General features: G+C 40.2%; 2 protein-coding genes and 1 pseudogene across 5 annotated transcripts in view; 1 reads left to right on the top strand and 2 right to left on the bottom strand.

Annotated features, from left to right (window-relative positions):
* The window catches only part of marchf8 (membrane-associated ring finger (C3HC4) 8), a 129,929-nt gene extending 125,037 nt beyond the window's left edge, over positions 1-4,892 (top strand). For all 4 annotated transcript variants that reach the window (XM_088350965.1, XM_088350964.1, XM_088350966.1 and 1 more), the window contains one exon: positions 1,998-4,892. In XM_088350965.1, coding sequence (XP_088207091.1) covers positions 1,998-2,305 — 308 coding nt within the window. In that variant the 3' untranslated portion in view covers positions 2,306-4,892. The remainder of the gene's footprint in view (positions 1-1,997) is intronic.
* On the bottom strand, positions 4,700-4,874 carry LOC148353665 (U2 spliceosomal RNA; annotated as a pseudogene).
* A 5,032-nt stretch (positions 4,893-9,924) lies between the features above and the next one.
* LOC148353663 (polyunsaturated fatty acid 5-lipoxygenase-like) lies at positions 9,925-21,847 on the bottom strand. Its single transcript, XM_088351622.1, has 14 exons — positions 21,669-21,847; positions 17,465-17,663; positions 17,305-17,386; positions 15,949-16,071; positions 15,732-15,835; positions 15,478-15,650; positions 14,906-15,052; positions 14,634-14,837; positions 14,481-14,567; positions 13,828-14,006; positions 13,634-13,755; positions 13,465-13,565; positions 11,770-11,940; positions 9,925-11,707 (listed from the first exon to the last, which is right to left on the bottom strand). The coding sequence occupies exons 1-14, from the start codon at positions 21,828-21,830 to the stop codon at positions 11,528-11,530; spliced, it is 2,034 nt and encodes a 677-aa protein (XP_088207748.1). The 5' UTR covers positions 21,831-21,847; the 3' UTR covers positions 9,925-11,527.
* Between the last annotated feature and the right edge of the window lie 520 nt (positions 21,848-22,367).

The following is a 22,367-nucleotide window of genomic DNA, read 5'->3' as shown; positions in this document are numbered from 1 at the left end:
TTCAGTATGATGACCAGTAAAGCAAATTACGAAAATTGGTATTTTTAATAAAAACTACAAAAATTGAAAAAAATGAAATACAATCAAGCAATATTATTTTACACCTATAGATAATACTATTGGTTTAAATCCAAAGGCTAGTCCAATACCCTTTCAGTGTATCTTTAAAGGAACATGGTGTAATATTCGACCACCAGATGTCGCCATATCGTGTAGTGCTACCGAAAACAAGTGCTACTTAAAACAAGGAAAAATACAAACTACGTAGACTCAAACCACACCATTTTTCTTAGCAGTTGTTTGGCCAGCCTTTCACATTTTTTTTTGTTTGGTGTATCCAAAGCAGCAACATGTTGGACAGTTATAAATACAAATTTCTCAACCTACGAGTATTAAAAATGGTCTTCTATGATCGTTTATGTATTTTTGCTAATAAGACAAATTAATAACGTTTGTTTTTCACTAGGAGGCACAAAGTATTCCACAATGTCCATTTCATAAAAAAAGTGGAATCTAAAGGTTTCAATCAATATTGCAGTTCTTTTAAGCGGTAACATTGTTGAAGAAGCACTTTTAAACTAAAAATCCTAATTTCCATTAGCAAACTATTTTTCACAACTGAAAATTATCTGTTTCCATTTTCAATATCTGGCAGCTCTGCAGTTATTAGTTTTCTACCATGGATTAGTTTAAAGTTTAGTATACATTCAAAATAAGGAGAGAAGACATCAATAGAGGGCAGCACGGCGGCGCGGTCGTTAGCGTGTGCGGCACAGTTCTGAGATCAACCTCCTGTGTGGAGTTTGCATGTTCTCCCCATGCTTGCAGGGGTTTCCTCTGGGCACTCCGGTTTCCTCCCACATTCCAAAAACATGCATGTCAGGTTAATTGGACGGTTCAAATTGTCCCTAGGCGTGAATTAGCGAGCAAATTGTCTGTCTCCGTGTGCCCTGCGACTGTCTGGCAACCAGTTCAGGGTGTCCCCTGCCCACTGCCCACTGCCCAAAGACAGCTGAGATGGGCTCCAGCACCCCCGCGACCCTACTGTGGATAAGCGGTGCAGATAATGGATGGACATCAATAGATTTTGAACTTGCAGGGAGAACAGGGAAAGAAGCTGAACCTCGTTAGAAATTCCAACCTGTCTTAAAGGTCCTCCCCTGAGCCCTTTATTTGTATTCGATCTCCTAGGTTACAAAAAGCAAATCAGCCCTAAGGGGTGTGGAATCAAAGAATAGTAACATGATTGGCTTGGTAGTGAAAATGATGTAAACAGTGTATAAAAGTTACAATAATAACAGCCAAAATAATGGTGTGTGTGTGTGTGTGTGTGTGTGTGTGTGTGTGTGTGTGTGTGTGTGTGTGTGTGTGTGTGTGTGTGTGTGTGTGTGTGTGTGTGTGTGTGTGTGTGTGTGTGTGTGTGTGTGTGTGTGTGTGTGTGACAAAATGGAGAGGAGAGAGAGAGAGAGAGAGAGAGAGAGAGAGAGAGAGAGAGAGAGAGAGAGAGAGAGAGAGAGAGAGAGAGAGAGAGAGAGAGAGAGAGAGAGAGAGAGAGAGAGAGAGAGAGAGAGAGAGAGAGAGAGAGAGAGAGAGAGAGAGAGAGAGAGAGTAATTTAGTGAGAATGAAAGAGGGAGCGAAGGGGACAGGTGGGTCAGAACTGGAAAGGCTTTTCTCCCTGGTTTTGCAAGTTCAAAATCTATTGATGTGCTCTCTCCTTATTTTGAGTGTCTACTGAAGTTTAAACTTAACGAGAAGAGAAACCAAGAAATTGTAAGCATTTTGTATTTTCCAAAAACACAATAAATGATCGACTTAAAAATCTTCAAAAATATATAAATTTTTTATTCTGATGTTTCCATTACCATCCTTTCATCTGTTTTTTTGTTTGTTTTTTAAATCGCTGTTTCCAAAAAAAAAAAGCTCAGGCAGCAAACATTAGAATGAGAGTCTGTAAAGGACACTGTGACGCTGTTCTTGTGCACCCCCCTCTGCCCAGGCATCATGGAATGGCCCTTTTGGACCAAACTGGTGGTGGTGGCCATCGGCTTCACGGGCGGCCTGGTCTTCATGTACGTGCAGTGCAAAGTCTACGTGCACCTTTGGAGGAGACTCAAGGCCTACAACCGCGTCATCTATGTGCAGAACCGGCCCGACTCGTGTAAAAAACTGGCTTTGGAGAAGCCGCCGCTCCTGGAGCCCGCTAGCGTGGAACACAAAGACGCGTTGGGCCCCGCCCACTCCGATACAAATTCCTCGCACTATACCGAGACCGAGGACTACAGCATGGAGGTTCTCCACGTGTGACGCACACGACGGGGCGCTCTACGGTTCGTCTACGATTGGTCTGCCCGGGTAGGCGGCATAACCCCGGTGTTGCCTTTTGAGATATTTAAATGCACAGGCGGCTTGACGGCGGATGAGGCCGACATTTTCGGCAAGACGTCCACACACAAGGTAGAAATCAAATATACTGTAAATCTGAAACTGATATTGCGGCATTATTTTTAAGGTATAATTAAAATATGTCCCCATTTTTAACAAATAGTTGCTTGGTCACACTAATGTACAAAACAAGAATGTGTATATACCTGGGGTGTGCAAACTGCAAGGGTTTGCTACATGCAGCCCGTGTGGCTTTATAAGACTATCCACAAACGAAAATGTTAAAACGTATGAAAATAATATACACTATCCCTTTCAAATCAGAACCATTTTCCCAATCCTCAGAATTTCAGCTTTTCAACATTAAATATTTGTAATACTTTTCGTGTTATGTTTTTGAACCAATCTTAAACCTTTTGCTAAAAAAGAAAGCTAAAATGATGGGTCACAATTTGGTAAAATTTTAATTACTTAACTAATTTCCTGCCATAGACAGACGATTTTAGCTAGGCTGCCATAGAATCATGGACGTTAATGAGTTCTTTTCTAGCCAGTCTACCATAGACAACGATAAACCTAAAAGATTAATTCTAGCAACGCTGCCAATGGGTGTCAAATATCCATTTTAACTAAGCTGCCATGGACCGCTTCAAATGTCAAAGATTTATTCTAGCTAGGCTGCCTTTGATATCTATAAACATCAAAGATGCATTCTAGTTAGGCTCCTGTTGAAGGCGATACCTGCAGACCTCAAAGAAAGATTCTAGGAAAGCTGCCTTTGATTGCTATGGGCGTCAAAGATCTATTTCAGGTAGGCTGCCATTGACAGTTATAGTCAAGTCATGTTTATTTGTATAGCCCTTATTCACAAAAAGTCTCAAAGGGCTGCACAGACCACAGATTATTGCTAACCACAGTCTATTATTCAGGGATCAGAATTTTCCGCGGATCCGCGGATTTCCGCTGTTTTTGAACCCCAAAGGCATTCCGACTTTTTCACTTTTTCTCTTGCGTAGCAAACAAATTCAAAATCCGACTGTCTCACTCTTTCCTTTATTGCTCTGGCGCACCCTGGCGGCCGTTAGAAAAATTGGCCGCATTGTTTCGCCCTGCTTTATTCCTGGACCCTGGCTATTTCAGCTGAAAATGAAAATCTCCATTCTGATCCCTGATTATTACACCATCCCCTGATCTTAAACCTACATGAGGGCAAGGAAAAACTCAAAAAGCGTAACATGAGGAAAATGAAGACACCTTGAGAAGGGACTGCACATGAGGTAATCCCCCTTCCAGGATGACCAGGCTGCAATGGATGTTGCAGTAACAAATAATACACAGATATTGTCAACATAAAATATAGGTTATAAAAGGCAAAGATTTTTTTAGAGAGACTGGCAGTGAAAGAATTAATGATTATTTGTCCACTAAAGCACATTTTCACTTAAACGTCAAACATGAATTCTGGCTAGGCTGCCATCAACGGTTATACTTGTAGATCTCGAAGATAATTTCGAGCAAAGCGGCCATTGACGGTGATAGACAACAAAGATCCATTTTAGTTAGGCTTCGATGGTTCGAGAAGTCAACGATTAATTTTAGCGAGACTGGCAGTGAATAATTAATTCTCATCTAAAGCAGTTTTAAAATACTGTACCGATCAAATTGATCCGAGTTGTAGATCGGCCCATTTTAGATCCAATGTATATTTTTCTGCATATTTTTACCTCTGTATTTTAAGAGTGAATTTCGAGAAGATTTTTCAGGCGCATGTACTACACTAGTACTATACATTTCTGAAAATGTTTTTTTTCCTGCAATATTCCGCTGCTCGATCAGTAATGGGCAAACTTTGGCCAGAGGGCCACATGCATCCCATCAGGTTTACAAATTCGGCCTGCCAAATGTTAAAAGAAATATGTTTAGAATGTTTCAAGACAAATACTACTCATAAAAATGTGTTGATTTTGGTGCCACTCTAGTTAGCGTTCTACATTTTTCTTGACTTGCTATTTTTTATAATGTATTGTTTTTTTAAGGTACTTATGTTATTTAATCATAGTATAAAAAAAATCTGATCTAGCCGTAATGCATTTTAAGTTTATTTTTCTCACTTTGCTTTAATTCTGGGAGTTTCAAACCCAATTAGAATAAGGGGTTTTGGGGTTTTTAAGGGTTATTGATCTATCTTCGTTATTCATTATCCATTATCCGTTATCAGTCAGTTCATAATACGCTACAAAGCCTAGGAGCCGGGACACTTACTCTCAGCCAAAAGGCCAAGCTAAGGTCCTAGCCCTAAAGCCTTGCTGCGATCATTGCGAATGCACCGTTCCCGGAGGTACTGCAATACCGGGCCGATGCGTGGAGTGGACAGAGCAAGCTCATATTCCATCTCCGAAATGCAAAAATCAAAGATAGTGACTTCATAGAAAGTACACAAAAGGCCAAGCTAAGGCAGTGCTGAATACTAGCCGCAAACCGGCCAAGCTAAGGTCCTAGCATTAAATAAATTGTGTATTTATAGGGGACGGGGTGGGGGTGTAGCTGTGGGGGACTTTTGTTGCTGCTATTCTAAAAAGGCTCATCTCTTATTTTTAGTCTTGGTTGCCTAAATCGGATTTGTACAAAATGCCCAAAAAGAGAGGTATTTTTTAAATGGCTGTGACGATATGAGAAAAAACTGGATGGACCTACATTATCCTTTTTCCTCAAGTATTGCCAGTATTAGATCAAGACTGTACCTGTAGATACAAAAATAAAATAGACTTTAATAACTTTTTTCCTCTTGGCCATTTGGCCCATTTTTTAAGAAAATGCCCATGACTCAATAAGTTTGCTCACCCCTGATATATGTGTATATATATATATATATATATATATATATATATATATATATATATGAACACACAGACATACACACAAAGAGCAATATTCCGTGAGCATCATTGTTAATTTTGACTCGACATAAGCGAGAGAAACAAAAACACTATACCTCCATTCCAAAAGTAATTTGCCAAATACAAATTTGAAGTCTGTTGCCGCAGTAGCATAGAAAACAAGAACACACCATCGAAGAGTTTTTCCTCATAAAAATTCCAAACCATCACTCACTTACCCGGCCTCTCATGCGTTAAAAGGAGAGATGTTTTTAAAAATGATTTCCACACAATATCATGTCGGGTACCGTGCCAACATAGAATAATATGAGGCCATTTAAGAAGTAAATCATACTCTCACATATGCACTACTATACTCTCATACAGACAGTCATACCCATGCACAAACACTACTATATACTCTCTTGAACACACACCACTATACTCTCTCACGCATACTATACTCTCAAACATACTACTATACTCTCACACATACCACTATACTCTCACACATTCCACTATACTCTCATACACACATAACTATGCTGTTACACACATACTATTACACTCTCTCACACACACAGTCCTATTATGTCACACACGTTACTATACTCACACACTACTCTCTCACACGTACTACTATACTGTGATTCACTTTATACTCTCAAACACACTACTATACTCTCACACATACCACTATACTCTCATATACATACCACTATACTATACTATAGTCTCATACACACAGTACTATACTCTCATACACACATAACTATGCTGTTACACAGTACTATTATACTCTCTCACACACACTCATATTCACACACATATTACTATACTCACATTTTTTGGTTTGAACAAATTTATTGACACTAAAAACAGAAAACAATCATGACAATCTCAACAGCAATAAGGCACATTCACAATATTATATTCCAATACTCTCTCACACATACTACTATACTGCGAGTAATTCCAGTCCAACTTTACAACATATATAAACACAGATCAGTATGCATTATCATGGTTACCAAAAGTACCCAAGGCAGAACGACACTGAGAGATAAGGTGATCAATCATTACACTAGGTGTTAAAAACCCACACAGTAATAGCAATTGTGTGTGAGAAAGAATAGTAATGTGTGAGAGTACATAGTCGTGTGCGTGAGAGAGTATAGTTGTGTGTGTGTGTGTGTGTGTGTGTGTGTAAGAAAAGTGTTTGTTCATGGATATGACTGAGTCTGTATGAGAGTATAGTTGTTCATGTGTGGGAGTATGATATTTGATGTAAGGGCAAGTATGAATTACTCCTCAAACAGCCTCTCATAGAATAACAATAGCACACATACAAACACTCAGTTATGTTTGGAGCTACTGAGACCCGCAGTGAGACCAAACGTGCCGCAAAGCCGTGATTTTGTGGAGGGACCAGTCCACGTCAAGCACTTTTTATTTGATTTGATTTTTGTCCTGTGTGAGAGGACAAAAAAAAGCTACTGAAGACTTAAAGGATCTCAAGGTATTCCACCAAGGATGCAAGGTCCCTTTTTTCTTCCTAACTTTCTAAAGTGAATGTACACTTTTCTTTGTAAAAGCATAAAAAAAAACGTTTTTAGATCTTTTGTATGTCTCTGAACTTACCGTTTATACATTTGAATCTCAAAGTCTTGTGACGGAAAGCGAAGAAAGTCCACTCGATGTGAGCGTCCTGTCCAATGGCTGCTTTCATGTCAATGTTTCTATCGTGTGATTGGACAACTTCACAAGTCCCTCCCTCCAGCTGGGAAAGCAGTCTCAGGAAACAAAATAGCGTAAACGCTTTGCCGTTTTTCTATGTCCCTAAGATGCTTTTCTGGAGCAAATCACCACCGTCTCATCCTCAGCAAAAACAATTGTTTTGGGGTAAGTGTGGCTAATTCCATTGGATTGTAACAAATTTGAGTTAAACAAGACTATTTAAACGGAAAAATGACAAGTGGATAATGAAAAAGTCAGTGAGAGAGCAACTCGGCCTAAGGATTAACATTTTAGTCCTGACCGGTCCGTAATTTCGATTAAGTTGGGCTGTGGCTCGGGCTTAAGATCTCTAGGCTTAAAGTGGCAGACAAAACATTTACCCCCTTGCAAAAAGCTTGCTTGCTTCAGAGTTGTCTGACCTTTCGCTATTGAATCGACACAGTGTATTCCCTGTTGGCACTATCGCTTTAGTGCATTACCACCCCTTAATGACGTTTCCTACGCCTGCAAGAAGGCCTGAATGTCACTAGACCAAAATCTAATTGCCTAAACCAGCAGTTTTCTCCAAGACTCATATCTTGCCTCAGGGCCTTTAACATTTTTTTGAAAGTCCCCGGATAGATATCTGACCCAAACAACAGCTATTGTCTGAAATGTGATTGTTTAAATGCTTGAATATAAAAGCACACATCTGGAAGCAGCGCAACCGGGTAAAAGCAATGAAAGGAAGCTGACAGACAATTTAGAATTGTTTAATAAATATTGATGGACAACATATATAGTAGATATTTTTAAAGCCAGCTAAGAAGGCATTGCAGCCCCTCACAGTCCATCCCTGCTTAACTCTTTGTGCGGAGCTTCTATGTTCTCCCCGTGCCTACGTGGCTGATTAGTTTAAAGATTAGTAGACACTCAAAATAAGGAGAGAAGACATCAATGGATTTTGAACTTGCAAGGAGAACAAGTAGAGAAACCAAACCTTAGATGAGAGGTTCCAAACTGTTCTATGCCCACTGCCCGATGTAAACTCGGATGGATTGTAATTGTAAATTGTTGGCACAATATCAATTTTTAATTGGTTTAGCACCAAGTTGATATCTCACAGACTTAAAGACAAATCTCAAAACATCTCCCCCTATATTTCAGTTGACAAAGTCGCCCTTTCAAGCTGAGTGAATTGTGTTGGCACCAGTCTCACTGTCGTGCCTTCACGTTGAAGGAGGTTCACTGTGCAGAAAAGCTAGAGTTGGTTTTTCAAGGCAAGTTTTTCTTTTTTTGTGTAATTGTTGACCTTCATAAGCATTCCACAAACAAGCAGGATCTCTTTCAAGAATCTTTTCGCTACTCGCCACTGCCTGGAAAGCGCAACGGCGCGACTCGGTAATAACGTCTGCTCAGCAGCAATAAACAAAAATGACATTTTAATTTCTTTTTGTGTCCGCGCATCTTGCAGGATTTGTTTGTGTAACAAACAGAAGGATTTTCATTTTGTTTTCTTCTCCTTCGGCGGCTCAGTGCAATGAAAGGATCTAAAAATCCGCGAGGGATTAAAGTGCAATTACCTTTTTATGTTTTTGATCTCTTCAAGAGTAACTTACTGTGTTCCTTGTCCATTGGGGTTTAAAAGGACATTTGTGCGTTGTATTTATATTTTTAAAAACTGTCTCTTAGTCGGTACCACGTCAAGCCCTCTGCTCCCACCCTCGCTGGTTTTTTTAATTGATTATTAAGGGGCGTTTTTACATGCTGTATCTGTACATTGATTATTTAATGTCATGCTTAAAAGGGACAGTGTGTATTGTTTGGCCACGAAATGTTGCCTGTGTGTCTAAATTTGTTCAACCAAAAAACAAGTGCTTAAAAGCCCAAGGAGGAATACACACAACGGAGCCTCAATGACCAAAACGCACCATTGGTTTGAGGTTTTTGGGTACCAGATGTTACAGTTTGCCGGTTGGACCCAAACAGGGACACACTGACAGAGACCAAAAGTTTATTGGGAGCAACAGGGAACAAGAGGCGGTCGCACACGGGGGAAAGGAAGAGGATTTTCGAAATAAAATTCACAGTCCGAATGAAACTCACGGCCGGCAAGAAACAAGAAGTCCTTGGTTAATTAGAGATAGGCAACCAGGAGTTGGGCAACAGCAACAGGTAGGATGTCCACTTGGAGAGAAAACGATCCAACACCAGAAGCTGTCGGTGCAGTCATTTTACCCTGGGTCCTTAATGAGAGTCAGGTGTTGGAAGCAGTTGTGGGGATTTTCCTGTCCTATTGTCCATTGGCACATTCTGGTGTGCTAGATCTTGACACCTGTTGCAGCAAGATGGTGGACTATCATGTCAGCTGTCCTTATGTGAGGCTCATGTTTTGTCAGAGAAATTTAAATGTATCCACTGACAAGCATTAAAAAAAGTCCATGTTTGAGGAATAGTTCCTGTATTTTTGCCTATTTCAATCAATATATATTGTTTTTTAAACCAGTAAGAGGCACTAAATAAAACACACTGTCCCTTCAAGATGGATGCCAGGCTGTAGAATGTTTGTTTGTCCAAATGGGAGCTGGCTCTTCGCATTAAGCTTTCATTGTCAATGCTCCTTTTAATTGTCCTGTTGAGTGACGCACAGTACATCGGGATGAGAATTGTCTTTTCACTCATTATTTGACTCGTCATGTCTGGGCGAGCGATCGGCCGGATGAGTTTGAAAAAAATGAAATTTGCATCGTTTGTTTACTACTGACCGGACTTGAACAGATATGCCGACTGTTTCCCATCGATATCATTCCACAATTTTGTCTGTGAACTTCACTTTGGAATAATAGTGTAGAAAAAAAGTCCCTTTGTTTTTAAATTAAAACTGGATGTTTTTTTTCCCATGTTTGGAAGAAATGTGTAGAATTTATAACGACCAAATAAAAGTTGAGATGCTTTTTAAAAGTGTATTATTTATCATGTGAAACATTACAATTAAAAGATTATTCACCATGTTTGTTTCACTTCCATATGAAGAATTGTTGAATACATATTGTACGAAATGGTTTTAAAAGGAGCATACATTTTAAATTTAGGGGGGGCAGACCTAAATGCGGGGGAAGCAGGAGCTGCTCAAAATAAGGATGGCATTTAAAACCAGACCCAGGAACAAAGTAACAAACTGGGGGGTTGCAAAATTAATAACATCTCCAAACTAAATCAAAACAGACAGTGTTCTTACAAGAAGCAAAGACCGAAACTGGAAATGGAAAATACAAGGACAAAGTAACGAGTTGGCACAGAACTACAAACAAAATGTCCAAACAAGAAACCAAAAACCAAAACTAAACTGGTGTGCCAGTGTAAACACAAATAACCCATACCTGTCAACCTGTACGGTTTTGCCGATGAGTACGACGTACAAGGATATCTATACGGAAAAACGCAAATTTGTCAATTATGGGTACCATCCAGTATACACGACTATCACGAAACTGCAAGTCAAACGAGTTCGCTGCGGTAGCCTCTATCTCGGTATCGTTTTTTTTCCGTTGCAAACGAAGCGAGCGGTTTGATGCCAATGTGCGCATGCGTATGCCACCTGGCATACGGGAAAATACATTTTGTACGGGAAAATACAACAGTTTGTACGGGTATGGAGCCGTGGAGGTTGACGGGTAAGAATAACCCGACCATGTATGTGGTCCGAAATGTCCTTATTAAGGGTCAGGATAATTAGGGACTGGTGTGTGGTGTTGGACACACCTGTACCCGGTTCCAAACCCGGTCGACGCCTTCTGAGAGAAGGTGGTGCACCAGTTCCTAATATTACATATGATTTGTAGAAAACCCACTCTGTGTTGAACTCCTGCAGATCTCCAAATTAATATTTGTCATAAACTCTCATTACTGTAAATTAAAAAAATAGGCATGCTAAATTGTTGTTGTAGACACGACATTTAAGTTTAAAAAGTATTGAGCTATCGAAAGATTTTTTTTTTTTTAACATCTTTTTCAGATTTTAGGAAAGAAGGAGTTAAGGCTTTAAAGGTAGGGTGCGTCGTTTGGTGTCCCTGAAGAGTTGAACATATTATCTATTAAGTGTGTTAACTATGCCCAACTGAGCTTAAAGAGTCTTTAGATTTTTTTCCAGTCCCTATCTGATTTTAACATTTATCAGAGCTGTTTGGGTAAGATAAAACAATAATAGTTTTTTGTTACGGATAAATATAACTGAAACGCCTGCTTCTGGACATCGCTATTAATATACACCTCAACGAACTGTGAATCATAATTGAGGTTCTATGAACACCGTTGATGAATATCCCTCGGTTCCTTTTCCTCAAATGGTGAGTCTGTGCCCTGCCAACGTGTTTTTATTTATTTTAAAATGTTCTTCCCATTTTGTGTTTGTGTATTTGATGTTACAGGTCAAAGAATTTTCTGATTTTACATTGACTGTTTTACGCAGTACTCTGAGTTGCATTTCGGCAAAGTGCTGTACAAAAAATGTTGCTGGAAATTTGATATAAAGTCGTCAGTGGCGCGGAGTGTGTTACACAGCGACACTGTTGGGGATCCTATCCGGACACATGTTATAATAGGGCATTTCCCGACCCTGGTTCCTCTCTTTGATGCTGCTGCAGATCTCTGTCAGGTTCTTCCTGAATTTCTCAATTGAAGCTTTTACCGGTTTCTCCACAAAGTGCTCATCTGGGTATGTTCCCAAGTAGATCTGGAATGACAGGGGAGGTTGGATTTTCTCAGGTTGGGAGGGTTGATATGCTAAATTGGTACCTCGTTTTCCTGGTACTGGCTAAGGGCCCAGACGGCCCCTAGGTGCCAGCTGGAGCGTCCTCTGTCAGGGAGGGTGTCCATGATGAGGCCCATGTCTGCCAAACCCTTCCCACGGGGCGGGGGCTGGCGCATGGTGGACGGCGCGTTCGGAATCCAGGAATACCAGTCGTACTTTGGAAGTTAGCACAGAGTTTACACATGTTTTGCGCGGCTGACCAAATATTCTGTATAAAATGTGACAGCTCTCTATTGTCCCACAAGCAGTGGCGCGCACAGACATTTTTCTAGGAAGCCACGTTTTTTCCTCTTAAAAGAGTAGTATTAATATGTTTAAAAAAAATAATATGCATACGATGCATGTTGAACTTAATAAAACTTTATGTTGGTAAATGAGTTTTTTCCACATGAGGTTTATATACGGTAACATTATCAGTGGTAACTGTAGATATGGACCAAATGTTTACTGAAGTAATGTTAAAAGTTTACTTTTAAATAAACTCCAGTTATTTTAAGTTTACTCTGTAAGAGTTTTAATTTTCAGTGTGATATTTGCATTATTAAGAAAAAAAGGGTTGAAAATTACTGTGTAAATAATAATTATGTAATTAACAAAATGAAAGGCAATACCCGATTTGATATTCATTATCATGTTTGGATATCATTTTCTGTGTTATAATTTGTTTTATGGTTTCAATTTACTAAATATACTGTTCGTACTGTCAGTAGCACTATTTCAATGTAAAAATTAATTGTATTTAGCAAAAAAAGGATGTTTTTAGTGATCTTTGCGTTATTTTAGAACTAATCCACGGTAAATTAATCGGTGTTAATTCAGCATACTGTAAATGAGGGATATAAGTTCACTGAGATAGCTTAAAAGTTTACTTCTTAAGTGCTAATTTAACAGTTTATTATAAGGTACTAAGGTAATAATGGGGTCAATTTAACACTTTGACTGAAAGTAAACTTTCAACACCATCTCAGTGAATATTTGTGATATTTCGTCTTTGATTACAAATAAATTAGAACTAACTTATGGATCAAGAGGCAATTTAAGAGAAAGTAAATAGCTGAACTCTAAAGAGCAGAATGAACAACGGCCACAAGATGATGACGGTGCTGTATCTGAGAGTAGGAGTCTTCTCCTGCTACTGGTAACCACTGAAACCAGTACTGTAAGTCTAGTCTGTTTCATGAGAGGGCGCAAATCCCTACCCAAAATAAGGCCCGGAGAAGGATGGGCGCCACCAGGCTGAACTTGCCCAAGACACACAACAGAAAGTGGTGCAACAACGACCCATGCAGTTATGGGAACCATTAACTGTGAAGAGGGACAAGATCTCCAGTGCCATGTAATGTATAACTGTGAAAACCCCTGCTCTCAAGTTCCAAGTACAACTGTCAAAACATGATTAGGAAATTCAGGGCAAATATGATGAGGTCCTAAAATGTTTTTTTTTTTTTTCCAAGCTGAAGTCTTAAATTTATATCTGTATGGTGCTTGCCTCTTACACTTTGGTGATTTAGTTCACAATAGGAACCCCCTAAAACTTCACTTTATTATATACTTTGAAAATATTGTCCAATCGGTTATCAGCAAAATTTGAATGGATCCGTTTCAATCAGACCCAACAATATTTACATTATCCTAATCTTTTTTTTTTATGTGAAAATGTGTAGTTGTACTGTGCCTACTTGACCAAAGTTGACAGCTGCATGTTGAGCTGAAGCCGTGAACAAGATAAGGGTCAAGTATTCGATCAGTTCCTGACAGGATTCCAGTGACCCGGGGAACCCTGCACAAAAGGATAAGGTTACAGCAGGCGGAAGTTAAGTAGCCCTTGAATTTGATAATGATTCCCACCGCAATTATTGAAATTTTTCATTCCGTTGTCGCGCACATCTTGGACAAAGGCTTGGATCTCTTTGTCTCCCTGCACCATCTCATCGTTGCAATAGTAAACTCCGATCACGTCCGAGACAAAGCTACAGAACAAAGATTCAGATAAAATATGGAGAACCCTAATAGCCACTTTAGCTCCTTGAAAGGGTCTTCACCTCTTGGTGGCCTCCCACACCTTGTAGCCGTCATCCCTGTAGAAGTAATTTGGAAGCTCCTGCTTGCTGTCCACTCCACGGGCTTGGATCATGTCAGGGAAACTAAGGGACCTGAAGGTCAGGGTTTTCATTGTCTTCTGGATGAGTTGTACGTGGCCACCTCCGCCTGTAGCATTTGCCTTGACACAAAGGAAAGAACAAAAACTCTAAATAATAGGCCCACGTATGGGACATCTTTCGATATCCTTTAAGAACTTGAACCTGGATCCGAAATATTCAGCCTTGGTTCTTGGCCCTGGTTCCACAGTTCACTGGTTACTATTTGTCCCAGGGTACCAAAAGTTGACTAGTCCTGAAATGTTCATTTTTCCAGTAAACATCTAGTCCTAGAATGATTTGTCCTCAAAAGCTGTTTTTACTTTGTATGACAATTACGGTTTAAGTATACAGAATTAGGCGCAAAAAGTAACTGTCAAGTTCCCCTGACAACAAAAATTGTTTCAACCTTCAAAGTATTCTAGTTAGATCCGACAAAGTCATCAATCTTTTTGAGTCTGTTTAACAAGTCATGTTGAGTCTGAAAGCACCTACCTGAACTGGTCTTTAAAATCATGTTTGGTTTAAGGTTGGCTTTGTACCAACGTCAAACTCACTTTATCAAAGAGACCATGTTCACAGATGAGCTGCTCTCTTGCCTTGGTGTTAATGGCAATTGTGAAGCGCATGTGAGGAATAAGTAGCTGTGAAAGAGCACATCAGTTTTAGTTTTAGGTCTTTCATTCAAAATGAGGAGTAAGACTTTACACCTTAAAAACTGGGTGGACCGAGGGAAGCTGCCGGAACATGGCAATAGCGAACATCTCTGAGATCAGGTGCGTCCTGAGCAAGTGGGTCACCGTCTGGTGGTGCTGGAAGTCAGATGAGCGCACCCACATCTTAGCCAGGAGCCAGTCATGTTCGCTGTCCGTGGGCAGGAAAATTGGGTTGTCCTCGCCTGGAGTCTGAGCCAACTGCGAGGCATGGACAGAAAAACGTAGTAACAGAACCAGGAGACGTGCGCATCTATACCATACCGTACCTGTATGGCAATGGGCAGGATCTCATTTTTTGTGTTCTTGTACAAGAGACAGATGGGAGTTGTCATGTATTGCGGGGTTCTTGGGTCTGTGTCGTTTGCTTTGACCCCGTCCAACATTTCATAGTCCACCAAGTAGATATTACCAGCCTGGAGCATTGATTGGAGCATTGAATGTGTCAGTCCAAAAACTGATCAGAAATAACTGCGAGTAAATGTTACCAATATAGGATTAATAAACGTGAAAGAGGGCTTCAAGGCATTAGCTACAAAGGCCATGTGACCCTACAAAAAATTGTTGTCAACTGTGCTGAGGGAAAAACTGCTGTGGTATGGTCATGTCACAAGATTATCAGGATTGCCCAAGTTCATTCTCCAGTGCACAAAAAAAAGATATGTGTCGAAAACATCAAGGAATGAACAGGTGCTAACTTTGCCAAGCCCAAAACTCTGCTCAGAGTCGCATCCTAAGTGGTGCCCTGACGACTAAGAACCTTGGGGAACACCTTGACAACTTCCTTCTTATTCAAATAGCTTCAATAATGTTGTGATAACGATAACCACCAAAAGTCTACCTTGACTTCCTCTTCTAGAGTCAACCCTCTCTCCAGGCAGACAGCAACCATCTCATTGGTGACAGGGAACTTGTCCGGCAGTCTATTAATTTTGTGAATTAGGACAGGATTACAGCCGTTTAAGAATTGGTATCCGAACATAAAATCTTCTTTCCAGTGCTGCATCACATATTCTGTAGTGTAAGTAAAGTGACATTTCTTTCAATCAAATAAAGCGTAAGATCATCAACAAAAATCACTCATCCAAGGCAGACCGGAGTTGTTGTTCTTGATCTTCACAAAGATCTTTTTGAAATGGTCAATGTCATCCCAGGACTGTAACATGTGCATTAAGTGGTTCAGGAACAGGTTCCGGATCCTAGAATTTGAAATTAAATTGTCACTTCAATGTGCTAGCAAAGTCAGCTGGGATCAGCCGCATCCCCCAGCTGTATTGGAAAGAACTTGAAGTCTACCAATGTGAATACATACGCTTTACTGTAATTCAATAAGAAGTCCACTTCCTTTTCCTTGTCAAACCGGATGTCCCGGGGCAAATCTTTGTGTTTTTTTGCATCGATGCTCATAGGAAAACCCTGCTGCCATTCCATCCATCTGAAGTAAAAAAACACACACACACATACTGTATATATATATATATATATATATATATATATATATATATATATTAGTGGAACCTCGCTAGTTCGCGGTTCCACTTTTGCGGGTTCAGAGCTGCGCGGGTCTAAAAAATATACATACCTTCTCAATAAAAGCATTCATTGAATTGACGCCATTGAGCGCAAGCTCATGTCAACTGAGGACACGGTGTGGACACTCTTATTGTGAAGGGGCGGGGGAGGCCCTGACACAATGCTTAGTCATGGTGAGTTACCGCTTCGCTCACCCCCCACCTCCTTCAACTCCTCCCACCTCACCCCCTTCTTATGTGGCGCTCAGTTTATCATGTAGGAACTCGGCGACGCGACGTAAGTATATTCTCTTCTGTCGCATTTCATCTCAAGTTTGACTTTATTATACCAAAAGCGAGCGTTTGTTTGTACTACCTAAACACGGCTAATTGTGTGTGGTTTCGTGTATTTGTTGTAAAAGCCGTTCGATGCTGCTAGCTAAAGTATGTTGTTATTGTCAGAAGGTAGCTCTTTCACTTTCATTAAAATGAACACAGACCATTTTTTTAACTGTTGTTTCCCAAAACGCTTCACAAACACTTATCAAATATCACATTTTCACTGTTTTTATTTTCAATATGTGACTGGTAGTGTTAACAAGCGAAATAAACTGCGATGACTGCATGTGGTTGAGAGCGGTTAATACTGAGTGGTTCGTAGTGGTTTCGCCGCAGTCCTGTTCCGTGTAAATTGATTTTGTAAGACATGGCTACACTTGTGGATCATGTTTTGGTACATTCAGTTCCAGTGTGAAGAGTTCTAGATGAGTCACCCAATAACTCCTTGCCATCATGCCAGCGATCACTTATGTTTAATGGCGGGGGGGTATACTGTATACCTGTTTACGTTTTGTTAAGCATTTTTGAAGGGGCGCCGCTACTTCGCGGATTTTCGGTTTTCGCGGGTGGTCTCGGTCCCCATTAACCGCGATAACCGAGGGATTACTGTATATACATACCGGTACATATAAAGTAATGCAAGTGTTAGGTGACTATTTCTGAACATCTTTTGGTGATATATCATTTGTGATATATAGCTCTTTGGGTTGGATAATTAAAAAGGATATTAAAAAAATCTGTTTTACCCGTAGAAAAAGAAGACCCCATCAGTGAACCACTGTGCTACGTGACCGACTTCACAGTCTGACGATACATACCTGTAGTCTTTTTTCCTCATTTCCAGTTCGGTTTTCCTGTGCTCTTCGAACAAGCTCATCTTATCATCCTGAGGCAAGCGAGCTAAAACAATAACACGGACCGTTTCTCTATGTGCTTGCATGAGATGCGTCCGCCCAACCCTGCGGTTTGCGACCCTACCTCGACCGTCCCGCAGAACCACTTCCTTTTTGTTTATCAGCCAGCAGTAGCACGGGAACTCCACGTCGTCACCGTCTGGAGTCCTCACTGAGACATACCTGCAGTACCAGTCATCCTCTGCCAAGAGTTTTGTTTTCTGTAGCTTCACCAGCACGATTTCGCCCAGGTTGTCTTGCACGACCACCGGGTAGGAGCCCACCTGCCAACACGCGTGTCATAAGTGATGACCGTCAGTGAGTAAAACTTAAATGAAAATGGACCTAATTAATTTGTTGTTTACAGCCAGTCAGCTAAGCTAAAATGGGTTTTTGAATGTGATTGTTAGCAGGAATTGGAGAAGCTCCTATTGCTCATATATCACTTCCCAACGTCTGTATGTCCTTTTAAACCAGCTTGTTCAAAATGTAAAAATAGTGTCAGGATCTGGCACATCATTTAACTCTGAGAAGGGAACCAACTGGGCGGAATGGTTGGAGAGTAGCTATCTGCGCCTAAAGTCTCCCCACCTGCACCTGATTATTCCAGCTCTTTATATTGGCTCTTTCACATTGTAAAGATTGTCGAGTCACTATTTTTGTCACGTCAGATTTGGTTTGTTTGTTTTTCAGACACTTTGTTAGTGAATTTTGACACTGTTACTTTGTACCCGGGTTTTGTTTATTAACCCGGACGTCAAAGGAGCCAGCAGGAAACCTCCAGACCCCTGTTTTGGATCCATGCCTCCGCCAGGGCCCTGCTCAGTGGCTTAGTGCAACGCCTGTCCTCTGTTTTGTTTGCAGGGAACCTTTGGCCACTTTAGTCCCCAGTTTCGGCACGGGGGAACTCTCTGCCTCCTCTGTTTCTGGTTTTGGTAGCGGAAGACCCTGAGCCACTTCTGTTCCCAGAAGCGAGGGACCCACAGGTGATTTGGTTCCCAGTTTAGGCAGCGGGAGAACCTTGCCTGCAACTTTCCCAGATTTCAACAATGAAAGACCCTTGGCCACTCCTATGTCCTGCTCCAGCAACGAAGGACTGTACGCTAAAGATTTAGTGCTCCCTTTTCGCCCTCTTGCTTGAGTGCGCTTTGAGGGCTACTGGCGCTGCGGCTGCATCGACCCGCTACAACGGGTCAGGTGTATCGACATTTCGTTCTGTGTACATTGTTACAAAGAATGACAATACAAAGGAAATTATTATTATTATTATTATTATTATTGGCTCCTGGAGGGGGTTTGTCAGGAGCTGCTGCGTCCTTTCTCCACTAGAGGGTGCCAACTTGTGGTTACTGGTTAGAGAGCACCCACCATCTCACTATTATAATTATAGCTGTGGTCAGGAACCTTCTTGATCAAAAGAGCCGTAAAAGCTATAATATATATATATATATATATATATATATATATATATATATATATATATGTTTTTTTTTTGTTTTTTTGTTTTTTTTTAAATGAGAGAGCCATACCGTATTTTAAGACAAATTTCAGCAAAGCCCCCAAACCTGCTCTTTGGACAAAATCAAATTTTTCAGGGCATTTTATTTCACTGTGTGACGTTAGATGTTTTGATAACATTTAAGAAATAATAATACTGCCAGAGCCTGTGTCCCATATCAACAAATATACCACTTTAAACTATTCTCCTTCCCGCAATTACTTTAGATCAGGTGTGTCAAACTCATTTTAACTCAGGGGCCACACGATAGAACAAACATTCTGTCGGGGGCCGGACTTGTAGATTAAAGAGAAAGAAAAAGAGATAAAGAAATAAGAGAATGAGGGAGAGAAAAGGAGAGAGGGCGGGACAAAGAAAGAAAGAGAGGGCGAGAGCATGAGAAGCAAAAGATTAAAAGTCGTGAGAGAGGGGGAAAAGAATAGGAGAGGAAGAAAAATAAAAAAAAATAGAAAGAAGGAGAGAAAAGAGAAAAGAAAGTGCGAAGGGTATGAAGAGAGAAAGAGAAAAGAGAGAAAAGGAAGAGAAAAAGAGGCAGAGAGTGAAAGAGAGAGTGGGAGAAAAGGGGTTAGAGAGAGAGAGAGAGAGAGAGAGAGAGAGAGAGAGAGAGAGATACAAGTACAGTGTCTTTGTGAGAGGCACCTGGCTTTGGCAACATCAAGTTGACATATTTCAACCTGCAGTTTGTTTTTCTCTTGCACTTCTCTGAGTGTTGTCTCGCGGGCCGGATTCAATCCCCTAGCGGGCCTGATCTGGCCCGCGGGCCACCTGTTTGACACCTGTGTTTTGGATCATTAAGGGTAATTTTGACCTTCATATATTTTTTATATACAAATATTTGTATCATAACAAGCACAGTTCTTTTGTGAAAATGTCGCAAAATACTGCAAATGAGGATACTAATGTATTTACCTTTTGTGCATACAGCGCTGGGCAGAAATAAGTGGGCTGCTTGCGTAGATCTGACACCCCTACCGCTCAAATTGTGTGCTTGGCGTTTCTGTTTGTTAAGTTGTTCTGTGGGTTTCCATCATCAATTGTCTTAACAGTGAACCTAAATTGTTTAAAGAGCTTCCATTTAAAGGATTCTTTAGCAACGTACAGCCAAAATGGGGTCTGTTGGAGTGACAACTTGATTGTAAACTGCAGTCGGGAGTATGTTCTATATATAGTGGACTGAACCGTTCATGCTACAAGGTCTACGTCAGGAATGTGCACGCAACACTGGACTCCACGCTCATCAGAATTGGAAACCTGTAGATGAAATTTGCGTGGACAATCGGTTTCTCCAAGCCATATGTACTCATAAAAAGAGCCATTAGGTTCTTGACCCCTGTTCTATCTCTTTATATTGACGGAGTCTGACAGAAAAGGTTGTCGGGTCATTCATTGTCTTTGACACGGTCACGTCACGTTTGGTTTATTTTTATAAAGATTGTTGGTTACTTTTACCTGAGTCTTGTTATCAAGCAACGATTCTTTTTTGAGTATGTCTGCCCTGTTTCCAGTGTACCCGCTGATAAGTTGATTCTGTTTTTAATATTGGACACAGGCAAGGGAGATCTGACAACAATACCTCACTGTTGTTTGTGGTTTTGCTTATTGTGCACTATTGACAAACCAAGATGGTGTTTTTATTTCCACACCCTTTAAGGCAAATGTGATTTTGTAACCTAGGAGAATCAAAAAAAAAAAAAAAGGGCTCGGAGAAGTGTTTTTGGAACATGTTGAATTTTCTTATTTGAGGTTTGGGCTTACTCCAAGTTTATTTATTTGTATAGCCCTTAATCACAAAAATGTCTCAAAGGACTGCACAGCATTACAATTACACCATTGCCTGATCTTAAACCAACATGCATTGGGTAACAGTACACAAACATAGTAAAATCAATGAAAGAGAACACTAAGTAACATGTTGAAATTTGTCCGGAAAGTGCACGACAGCAACGACGCCTCAAGGCTGTAAAATAGCCCAAAAAGTCCACAACAGCAAGGATGCAACTTCCCATCTCTGCCGGCTGGTCGATGGAGGCGTTGACATACTTCAGGTCAGACGCTGGTCAGTTGACTCCACTGTTTTCCTTGCAAGTTGAGAATCCATCTATGTATTTTCTCTTTATTCTGAGTGTCTACAAAAATTTTAACCTAAAACCCATGTATTGGTCCACCCCAAATCATGACAAATTGATCCATATCTTGTACAGATACAATAAGGGGATACAATAATCATGAAGATTAGTATGACTTTCTCTTTGTTTTAGATGATGACAATTGCATTAAATGTAAGAGCTTACCCTAAAGTTTGCAAAAACAAGCCCACAACACAAGGCTAGATTTTCAGTACACACTGTTTTAGGAAAAACTTAATAAAGTTGGTCATTTCCTACTTTTTTATGCTTTCTGCTTTAGTATAGGTATTTTTAATAAACATGTGAATAAAACACTTATTAGATATTTCAAACAGTGAAATTGATCTTTTGTAGGAAAAACCTCCCCCTTAACTTTAGGAAGGAGATCTAGAACAACTAATGTCAGACTCCAAAATTGGCACAGTGTAACTAAAATTAAAAAGAAAATCAGTTGAGATTTTTTTCCTTAATCTACATATAACTTTTTTGTTTGTGTGGAGACGAGTAGCATGAGTGTCTTTGCATACCCCCTCAGGCAAAACTTTCAAATGCAACATGAGACTTTCTTTGTTATATTGTTAGCATCAGATGTTTCAATGAGACTGCCTTGAGGTTTGGTCACAAAACAACAGAATGTCGCTTACCGAGCCCCTCTCAAAGTCGTTGTGCTGACGTCTGTCCAGCCTGGTCATCGGACTGCACCCCTTAGTGCCCACCAGGGTCAAGGAGACTGAGTTATTGGTTCCAGACCTGCCTTGAGTCCCTGTGGCCACGCTTACCACGTAAGTGTACGCCATTGCTGCCATGTCAGATGAAAAAGCTCTGGATTTAAGAAAGCTCCTACATGTGGAATGAGCTGACAAGGGAATTGTGTGGAATTTAAAGTTCCCTCCCCATTTGATCCTTTATTGGTTACATAAACACGGGGTGGGGCATAAGTGTGTAAAGCTTGCAAGAACTACTTTCTGTGTCTTCTTTAAGGAAAAATAGATGTCCAAAAAAGACAAGAGTCCTGTCCTTACAGATGAAACCCACTTTTTCACAAAGTTGATACTTCTCTGTCCTGTCTTTAATGCTATTTTTCAGTGGCTGGACAATTTACTATCAAGTCCTATTCTATCCTAGCCAGTCAGGTTTTTCCCATAAAATCGTGTCCCGTCTCGTTTAGTACATCTCTCAAGTCACATTTTGTCATCGTATTTACAAATTAGGTTATTCCTTGCACCCTGCAAGTTTCAAGCTATAATATATATATATAATAAATAAATATATAAATATATATATATAAATATATATATATATATATATATATATATATATATATATATATATATATATAACAT

This window comes from Urocampus carinirostris, chromosome 13 (genome assembly GCF_059441175.1).
Source record: "Urocampus carinirostris isolate Australia breed hairy pipefish chromosome 13, RoL_Ucar_1.0, whole genome shotgun sequence".
Classification (NCBI taxonomy): Eukaryota; Metazoa; Chordata; class Actinopteri; order Syngnathiformes; family Syngnathidae; genus Urocampus; species Urocampus carinirostris.
The sequence above is the reverse complement of the archived record's forward strand: the minus strand, read 5'-3'. Positions and strand labels throughout refer to the sequence as shown.